Genomic DNA, 10,634 nt, shown 5'->3' on the forward strand with positions numbered 1-10,634 from the left:
AAGGATCCAAAAGCATGTTAGCATGATTTTCTACAAACTTGACAAGATGTTTAAATCTGACTCTCCTGTTGGTTTTCTGTTGTATTTCATAAGCTGTGGTTCGCCATTTTTCTCGCAGTTTGTAAGGTAGCTTGGATGCTAGCAGCCTTAAGTTTGACGGTATTTCAAGTTCCTCTAAGTACTGTAAATCTTGCATTGCATTACAACATCCTCTCAAATACATTGCATATGCATACAGCATCTTTCCATCTTCAGCCTTAATCGCTGGCCAGTTCAAGGCTTTATCCAAATAAGCTCCAGAAACTTTCATTTCATTTCCAAAGTGCTCCTTTAATAGTTGTTTAGCTTCTCTGTAGCCTTTACTTCCTTCCATATGTAAACAACTGCGAACCAAATCTCTTGGCAAACCAGATGTAAATTGTTCTAGATAATACAGTCTGTCTTTATCATTTTTAGTCTTATCTTCAATTAATTGTTCAAATGCATGAACAAAAGACTGGTATTCTAATGGGTTACCATCAAACACAGAAATATTTCTCGGAGGTAACAAAGACAGATTTTGCTGGCTGACAATAAGTTCTGCTATGTCATTTTGTCTTTGAATAACAACATTCAAATTTTCATTATCAGCAGTAACGGCCACCACTGGGTTGGCTTGTGCAGTTTCAGGTGCTTCAGTTTCACTTTCAGTGGGTTTCTTATTTCGAGGTTTATTCTCAGCTGAGCTTAAACTCCTGGGAGAAGAGTTACATCTCTCCAAAATGGTCCGTTGAAGTGGAGTTTTTGGTATAGCACCTAGGTGCATAAATTCCACATTGCCCTCTATCGAATGTGGTTCTTGATGAGAGCTATAATATTCATTCATGCCATCACCTAAAGACGGTTTTTGGTCCATCTCATCACTTTGCAAGGTCTTTATTTTAGCATTTGATGCGGCAAGATCAGCTTCTAGCTCAATTTGCTCCATCTTTAACTTCAATTTTGCTTCCTCCATTTGTAAAGCATGTTTTTCTTTCAAGGCAGCAACTCGTGCCAGTGCAGCAGCCTGTTCTGCTTTTGCCTTTTTTAACTCTGAAGAGACTGAGGAAGATCTGGATGTGGAAGAATATGACTTTGATTTCTGTGATACATTAGATATGCTGTCAGATGATTTGATTGTTGATTGTACAATGTCCTTTTTCCATGTTTCAACATCTTTCAAAAAATAGTTTAAGTTAGTTATTCGAGGCTCAAACCAGTCATTGTAATCATTTTCCTTTTCGTCCTCTGACAAGAGCTCTTGAACCAACTTATGAGCATGTTTAAACTCATCCACGGCTTCCTTAAATGCTTGTACTGAATCATTGACTGCATCAACATTTTTTGCATCCGTCATCAAAGCCTTTATTTCATTAATCTTTCTAGTGCAGGCTCCCAATCTGCCTCTGCGCGAAAGGACGCGCTCTTTTAACATGCCCTCAGACGCAGGCGTGGCTTTAGGGTCCAACATTGTTAATGATCACACAGATCCCTTTACTTTCAAATAAGTTCATCAAAATGCATCCTTCTTTGCCACAATCCTTTCCTTTCCTTTCCAAAATCAACAGCTTTGCTTTCTGTAGTGATCGATCTTTCTTTGTAGCGCAGCGGCGCTTTCATTCATAAACTCAATCAGCTGATTTTACTCACGGTCCGCTGGCTGCTTTCTTTGCTCGTCGGTGAGTGATCAGCTGGTGGCTCCCAATTTTGCACTCTTCTTCAAGTCATCAGTGAAGTTTTTCTACTTGTTACGGCTACTCTTGCATCAAAACAGTTTCCAAAAATTAAAAATTGCCAGAGTAGTTCTTAGGAGGAGGTTTTTCGACTCACTCAAAACAAAAAGCACTCGTGGAGAATTTCCCAGTTTCAAAAGGTGTGTTTTCTTTACTTACAAAAATAACAAAAATATTCTCCGAGTTGACTTACAAAAAATTCTAATATAAACGTTAACTGGTCTGTATGTGTGTAGAAAAACTGTTTCACTCCTCGCTCCTTCACCAAACAATCAGATCTACCTCAGCAGCTGCTTCTACTTGTTAATCTTAGCAGGAGGCGGACTGACAAGGAGGAGGGTCTAAGCTAAACCAATAAATAAACAAATAAACAATAACTCTATCATTCACACAACCTTAGATCTGTAACATTAATTTAGTTCTTGCTAAATTATTAATCCAATCCTTAATAGGCTCCAACAGTCCCTGTACTCTGCCAGCTCCTATGATATCTTCTCATACTCCCACACAGTTCCTAGGGCGAGAGTGCAAAGCAATCTGTTGTTGACTGTCTAGAGCTCCTCCAACAGGCCTTTCTGTGGTTACTTTCTCATACTCAATCTCTAGAGACAGACTCCAAGCCCCAACAGGATCCAAGCCTGAACAGGATCAAAACAGGTGTAGAAAATAGACCATTGAAAGTATTTTTCTAATTTGGAAGATCAATCCACTGGCATAATCTTAATCCTACATCTATTAAAAAAGTAATGGAGGTAACCATGTTTGTCCCCACTGTTGATAGTGTAAGAAAAGAAAATCCTTGAAATTTTTTGCATCTGACTCTTTAAATCCCCGGTAAAATCTGTTTGATTTTAAGGAATTTGGCACACTGAGTTAGTCATTTAACAATTTCATAAATGGTGGTACTGCTGTATATATCATTTGACTCATTCTTGGGCTTTTTATGTTGCTTTGCTTTTGTTGTTTTTTTGTATTTTTGTGCTGCCATAAACTGATGTAATTTTCAACAGGGAACTATATCAAATTTTGATTCAGTGATTCATAATTAAACTCCTGGCCCCGTTCTGTAGAAAGCTTTAAATGCAAACTGTTGTAGGTGCTGAGCTTTTTTTTTTTCTGTTTAATTACTGCAGTTTATATTTTAGGCAATCATCCTACATCATAAATCCAATGCACTAACCCACTCAGTGATTAACTACGGGTAAAATGGAGGATACAGATGACTGTGGTTAAGGTGTGGACAGTAGTGTGGTTTGTATGTCTAAGAAGATTATAGATTGACAATGTGAGTGCAAAGTTTCTTCAAAACTTTGGGTGTTACAGTTTGAATGTCTGACACTATACAGTAGTTTACATACAACGTAAAGCTCGTCTTGGATAGTCTGTGTGCTAAAGGAATGATTGGCGGAGCTCTGGCTAAATTAAATCTGCTAAACACTGCGTCGGAAAGCTGTTTTTTTCCTTGTCGGTTCATGCACAGGCCGATTGAGCAATAAAATATGTGACAAACAGGTCACATTGTTTTATTGAAACTTCAAACCTTCAACGGATTCTTCCCTGGAGGATCTGTTACTGCTTAATTGTTGCATGAGTGCCAACCTGTTCGTGGCTGGGCGGCGGTGTGAGAAGTGACACCACAGCTACCACGATGGCAGTGAGTCCACAGAGCAGAATGGCGAAGTGGAGGTAATGGACGCCACGTAAGACCATGGGAGCTGAATCCGCAACACCGCATCTGGGAGGAGGGAAGGCGAACTCCAACACCATCCTGCACACGCCTACCACCAAACCCACCATCAGGCCCCAGAATGCACCCTGAAAACACATAAAACACATAAAACACACTGATCAGGTACAGTTGTCACATTACAACCGCAAACTACAATGTTTTAACTGGGACTGTTTTATGACAGACCAACAGAAGGTAGCAAAAAAGGTGTGAAGTGAAAGTAAACGTGTAGTTAAAATCTAGTGCAACTAGTTATTTCAGATGTCATCTAGTAATAATAAATACAGCCCTTTGAATCATCTTGCTATTGATACGTGCTATATAAGCAAACTTGCCTGGCCTTACAGTCCATCTCTGTGAAATGTAATCTCTGTAAGTCTCAGAGTTTTGTTAGAGAACATTAGTGAGAATGTGTTAAACAGTGAAATCATTCGGTTGTAGTCTATATAAAGTGGAACTGCAATGTCTGAATTCCCCTTTAATTTACCCCCACGTTCCCTCTTTTAACCCCTGTTTGGAGGCGCGTCGGAGAGCAACTTGTTTTGGTGCCGTCTCTTTAAATCTAAAGGAGGCACTTCGAAACCCGGATTCCTCCAGGTCATTCCAGTCCATCCAATTTGCCCATTTTTGTTGTATGCTGGGGGACGGCGTCACAAACAACCGATGACTTACCCACTTGTAGCTTCAGTATCTATCAGCTTGGACTACAAAATCACTATAAAGATAGTGGATTCACGAATTTGGAATGCCGGAAGTCCATGAACTTGTTTAGCAGCTCAGCACACATACAGTGACATAATTGTTCAAAAATATAGGTCAAAAATACGTTAAAAAAAACATAACAGAAAACAAAGAAGACTGAACGACTATAAAACTATGACCTAAAGAGAATATAAAGATTTCCACAGAGCTCCTGGACAGACTACATCCAAATTTTCTTCACTCCTAGAGACTCAAAGTACACAGCAAAATGTATTTAAGGGCTAAAACAGTGGCTTTTGAAAAATATATACCCTCTAACAGGTCATATGCCAGGTATCGACAGTGTACTCCACAAACATTCCCCTTTATGATTTCAACTATTCAGCCTCAATGCAAAATGTTACACGTGGCAAAAAAACAAACAAAAACAATGTACATCACGCTGAACACGCCATTTCCATAGAAAAACATGGCAGTGGCAGCATTATGCTGCTGGAATACTTTTTTTTAATCTAAGACATAATCACTGCTGATGTGAAGATGAATAGAGATAAATATAGGACAGTAATGGAAGAGATCTGTTAGATTCTACAAAATACTTGATGCCGATATCCAGCTGAGAATTTATAGAAAGGTGAAAATTCCTGTTCAAATCAACGGGACGCAAAGCTATTTTGCAAAAAAAAATATTTAGCAACATTTTCAGTCAGTGGAAAACTGGTAAAGACAGACCTCAAAGACTTAGAACTATAATAATAATTAAAAAAAACATAAAAACCATGTATGCTTTCTTTCACCTTAAAATATTGCAATAATTTTTGTAAATAAAACAAGAAGCTATTTAATTACATTGATGTTTGTGGTTTTAAGGAAGCGTGAAAAAGGTCAAGGAGCATAACACTTTTGCAAGGCACTTTATTTCTGAACAGAAATGCTGAACTTCCAGTTCTTGCAATGCTTAGTCTAATTCCTAAAACAACTCTTTGGTTTGGATTGCTTCACTCAAACTTTCCCACCACGTTAACGTTTCATGTCACCTCTCAGTTACTGTAGGAGTACAGATCTGCAACAACACAATCAGCTATCTATTTCCTTTTATCTTTAACCTTTGAGAAAGAATGCAAGTGGTTCAGTTTGACTTAACTCCCTTAATAAAAACATGGCTTGTCACACCATAGGTCGGACAGACAGACAATGAGGCAGATGTAATGTAATTTATATATCAAGTAATTGCCGATTGTCTGTCATTTGTTCAGTGTTCAGAATGGGTGGGTGTGTTACTGAGAAACCAATTATGTGAAGTGTCCAATATATCGTTTTTCAGAACTTGTTTGTATGGTATGACAAAGACGTTGCCGGGTAAAAACATCCACGGCTGTGTTTAATGCTTACGGTTGAATAATGACCGGATGATTATGTCACAGTTTGATAAAGCATGGATTGCTGAGCTTCCACGTGGGCTTGTGTCACACTTTATGTGCAATTACCCTTATAAAGGTTTGCCGCCCATGTTCACGCGTAAGCACAGCTCTGTTTAGTCAATCAACTCAGGTGACATAAACTTTCTAGCCAGGTGTGTCTCTCGACACCGCGGCTCAACACTATTAAGATTTTTATAATAACCTGCTTAAACATAAAACACACAGGCCCCTGTTACATAACTGCATAACCCCTCTCACATGACTACTTCATAGGTCAAAATTATGATTTCGTCCTTCTCAAAGGCCTAACACACTATGACATATCAGCCCGTTTGTTCAACAGCCCATGAAGATAGACAGTTTTTAAGCTTTTATCTGTATAAACTTCCTATGCAGCTGCGTACACAACGTTATCACAAATGAAGGCGGATGCCATGGATTTTATTTAACATATCGGAATGCATCTGTGGCATTGAGCAATTCAACTCAGAGATGTCACGTACGTCACCACTGCTGAGGAATTTCTGTAAATAAATGCTATGCAAATCCGACAGCAACAACCTAAAGATACACTATGCTGACGCACTGTCTGCGCTGACGAAGATTAACTTGGTGTGCCAACACTCAAAGTGGCCAAAATGTCAGGGGAACTAGCCTTTTTTTCTGATTAATTCAGCCAATTCAGCATTATTTGACCACTTGGTAAAGCTAAAACTATAAAAACTATATAAACTATGTAAACTATACACACAGTATTGAACTTTAAAGACATAGTTTAGGATGTTCTTAAGTGAGAATCACTTCAGATTCAGTATAAATCCAGATTAGTTGGACCTAGAGGCTGAAGCTAGCCCAAGAAGGAAATAGAACAAAGCACACTTTTGCTTTCTTAAAACAACTCCATTCTAAAAAACTTGGTATATTTTATTAACCTTTAAGCTATCATTACATTTGTTATTTACTCAGAAGCTGGGAATTATTTAAATAGGAAATTGAGTTAGGAAGGGTGCATCGTCAGTAATGATGAAGTAAGTACTAAGAAAGTAAAATTGAATATTTCAGGTCAGATTAATAGACCAATTTTAAAGCAAATCAATTTAAAAAGCAAATGTTAGTGGAGTTTTATTATTTACTGCATTGCCTTACTTTTATGTTATCTACACATTATCAGTACTTGTTTCGTACAGAAACAAGTACTGATACAGGCAAGTATAGAAAGTTAACGGCAGCAATGTCTTCATCGATGGCTCCATGAAGGAAAGGGACACAGTTAAACACTGAGCCAAGAGTAGGGATGGGCAACTATAACAAAAAGGGTATTATTGTTATTGTGACTTTTAATATTTTTCCCGTGTTGGTTCAATGAGAAGAGGAGCACTTTAGGAGTACTTACAGGAGTACTTTCTATGGGGAAGAAAAACAAAGACCTATAGTTAATGGCAGCAATACCTGCATTAAGGGATTTGTATAGGAAAGACACCCAGCTAAACACAGAGGCCCTGTGTCAGGAATACTTTCTATGGGAAAGAAAACAAAGCATAGCCTTTAATGATTTTTGTCCGAGAAATGCACACAGCCAAACAAAAAGTAGCGACTCCTTCAATAGAATAACGCAACAGAGTTAATGGAAGCAATGACTGCAAATACCGCATCGATAGAGAATAGCTGGATAATATAGCAGAGTCAGGAAAAAAGATCAGTATTGTTTACTGACCAGGTGGTAGGCTGAGGTATATAACCTCAGACAAACTAATGGCAAACCCCAAATAACTGAGTTTAACCTTTGTTTCCCTAAAGTCCCGCATGGTATTTAGCAGAGCATTGAAGGAGAAAATCCTGCCCATGGTGATAACCCCGAGAAATTCACCCTGATTTCAGCTGCTGAACTGCATGCCAAAGGACAGCAGACACACCTAGAACTTGTTCTATTGAAAAAGGGGACTGCAGCAGACTAGTCTTTACATGCAGATGAACAAGATTTCACAAACACACACACACACACACACACACACACACACACACACACACACACACACACACACAATCTTACCGCGGCATTTTTTATCTCCTTTCTGCCAACCCCTGTAATCTTTATCTCACTTTCTCTCACACCTTGTTAGAACAATGATCCGTATTCTTTCAGGTGAGCGCAGAGTTCATTCAGGCTGACAAACAATACACTTCAGAAAGTGATCAAGAACCACAAACAAACTTTCGAGTCTATTCACACTTTCAGACAAAAGAAATAATTGACTCCACACGCAAAACAAAGAGAGGAACTGCTGTGTAAAGCTGAATCTCGTGCCAATGAAACAGTCTACCAGCACATTGGAAAAGGAAGTATGAACAATGCAGAGAATAATAATTAAAAAAAAAAAAAACGTGAAAACTCAGTAATATTCTGCAGTACTTTGCTGCAAATGGGGTAAATTTCATATTTATGTCTGATTACATCTAGGGTTGTAAAGGAGCATGAAAAGTTAACACATTACATCTTATCCAAATATCAATATACACATTTTGGATTGTCATGGGCTGCTCAGTGGTGCAGTTGGTGGCACTGATGCCTTGCAGTAAGAAGATCCTGAGTTCAAATCCCAGAATTTTTCTGCATGTTCACCCTGTGCATGAATGAATTCTCCTCTCACATCTAACTCTCCTCACAGGCTAACTGGTCTTTCCAAATTGCCCTTAACTACAGGCCTGTCAGTGGGGCTCTGCTGCTCCTAAAAAAGTCAGAGCAGAATTAAAAGTGGCTCATGATCCTGATGAAATATTAAATTTAAGATTTAATTAAATTCTATAAAATTTTAAAGATGCCCCTCCCACACACAGTTTCCTAACAGAATCCTGCATCTGTAACCACACTGAAGATTTTTGTAGCCTATTCTGTGTCCCTGTGTGCATGTTTGTGGCAGCAGCGTACTTGCTCATTGGTCCTCTTCCAAAAGACTGCCAGCGTGAAGACAGCCGTGACTGGCGGGGCCAGGTAACTCGTCACTGATTGGATGTAGACGAAGAGCTGGCCGCTGTTGGCTGACTGAAGGATGGGGATCCACACCACACTCACCATCACCAGGATCACAGTCACAATCCTGGACCAAATGTAAGCAACGACAGCAACTCTAGGATCTTCTCCGCAGACAATTCATGTCTTGATCAGTTACTCATCACTGCGTGTTAAAACAGCAACCCGATGCCCTGAAGTGTTCAGGTGATGTGGCGTACCTGCCAACCAACAGCAGCTCCCTCTCAGAGGCTCGTGGGCGGTGTTTTTTCCAGATGTCCATGGTAAAGAGCGTGGAGCTGCTGTTGAAGATGGAGGTCAGTGACGACATCAGAGCTGCCATCATCACAGCTATCATAAGCCCCCTCAAGCCTTCAGTCCAAACAAACAGGCACACATTTAGAGATGTGTGCTGGTAAAAACTGAACAAAGTGGTTAAAATATTCGGAAATAAAAGCAAAAAGGAATAAAAAACTCACCACTCGGCATGAGCTCAATGACCAGTTTGGGAAAGGCGATGTTGGAACATCCCACCTCAGCGCCACACACCCGCACACACTCCTCTGGATCCACACATCCCACAGAGTCTGAAACACGAAGAAACAGTTGAATGCCTTTAAACAGAGTAGAAGACAAAACAAAGTCTGTTTTTTTTTTCCACACAGTGGGGGAGCTCTCAGTCATGGCCAAAAAGAGTTAGCTGTGACACAGATGTTGTGCTTTGCAGACTATTAGTTTGCAGCAGCTTCAGATTTTTCTGCAGACATTTTTTAGCTTTTTATCCTATTTTGCAGATTCATCAGCGACACATTTAATAGCAACAACCTTTTTTTGCTGGGAAGTCTGGAAGGCAGTGGGAGACGACTTAATTTCTGTACAATAATATTATAACAGCAGCAGCACAAATAGCTATATCTGACTATAGTTCACATATTGCTTGAAACTGTGTGTTTAAAATAACCTTTTTTGTGGTTATTTGTCTGGTTATCTGGTTTCCTTATATAGGACATTTTTGACCAATCTGTATAATCTGACCCAATCTGTATAATATGATTGAACTTGATTTTGTAAAGTGCCTTGAGATGACATGTTTCATGATTTGGCGCTATATAAATAAAATTGAATTGAATTGAATTGAATTGTGCCTGCAATACTAAAAGATAAGAATGCGGTTATCATCACTTAGCATTAAAATTATCTCATGTATAAAAAAGAAAATGGTGAAAGAAAATGTTACACCAGAAAGAAAAAAATGCCTAAATCATCAAGAACTTCAAGATGAAATGTTCAGTTGTAACAATGAAGGGTTGACGGTGTCCAAACGTGTCCAGGAAGATTCAGTACTTTTGTTCCTGAGGAAGTTTGCAGAGCTTGCTAAAAATGGAAAGACTAGACGTAGTAGTAAATGCATCAGCAGTGAAGACAGTGACCTTGTGACGGGAAGAGCGGCTAAGAAGCCACTTATGTCCAATACAATAAATCAAGCCAGAATGATTTTCAGCAGGAAATACAATGGAGGAAAGCAGAAGGCTGCTGCAAACCTTTTATTCTTTTCTGATGAACTCTCCCTCAGATATTTTTGGGACAGATGGAAAAAAAATGTTCGGGGAAGAAAAGGTGAGAGCTCCTGTGTCATGCCAACAATGAAGCTTCCTGATGTGTGGATTTGAGCTCATCTAAGCCACTGGGCCCACTCATTCTGTCCAATAACACTCCCATTATGCAAGTCTTCTTGGACACATTAAGGTAATATATCTAAATTCTGGAGAACTCAGAGTACTCTGACAAAAGTGGGTCTAACTTATTTTTTTAACTTCACTGCCAACTGGATTTTCTCCACACTTCCCCACCTGCTGCCATCTTTGTTTCTGTAAAGGTTTTGTTTGGTTTGTACATTACAATACTTATAAGAATAAGAGAAATGCCATTATTTTAGATAGAAAGAACTAAAAAATAAGGATGTGAAGAACTAAAAGTATCTTTTTAGATGGACTATAGAATAACATCACTGTGGCTGTTGATTA

General features: G+C 39.0%; 1 protein-coding gene across 1 annotated transcript in view; it reads right to left on the reverse strand.

Annotated features, from left to right (window-relative positions):
• slc5a10 (solute carrier family 5 member 10) overlaps positions 1-10,634 on the reverse strand; it is a 49,799-nt gene that overhangs the window by 8,157 nt on the left and 31,008 nt on the right. Inside the window, exons 10-13 of the mRNA XM_036137452.1 lie at positions 9,090-9,197; positions 8,832-8,982; positions 8,530-8,698; positions 3,351-3,566 (exon numbers count right to left, since the gene is read on the reverse strand). Coding sequence (XP_035993345.1) covers positions 3,351-3,566; positions 8,530-8,698; positions 8,832-8,982; positions 9,090-9,197 — 644 coding nt within the window. The remainder of the gene's footprint in view (positions 1-3,350; positions 3,567-8,529; positions 8,699-8,831; positions 8,983-9,089; positions 9,198-10,634) is intronic.

The sequence above is a fragment of the Fundulus heteroclitus genome, chromosome 5 (assembly GCF_011125445.2).
Source record: "Fundulus heteroclitus isolate FHET01 chromosome 5, MU-UCD_Fhet_4.1, whole genome shotgun sequence".
Classification (NCBI taxonomy): Eukaryota; Metazoa; Chordata; class Actinopteri; order Cyprinodontiformes; family Fundulidae; genus Fundulus; species Fundulus heteroclitus.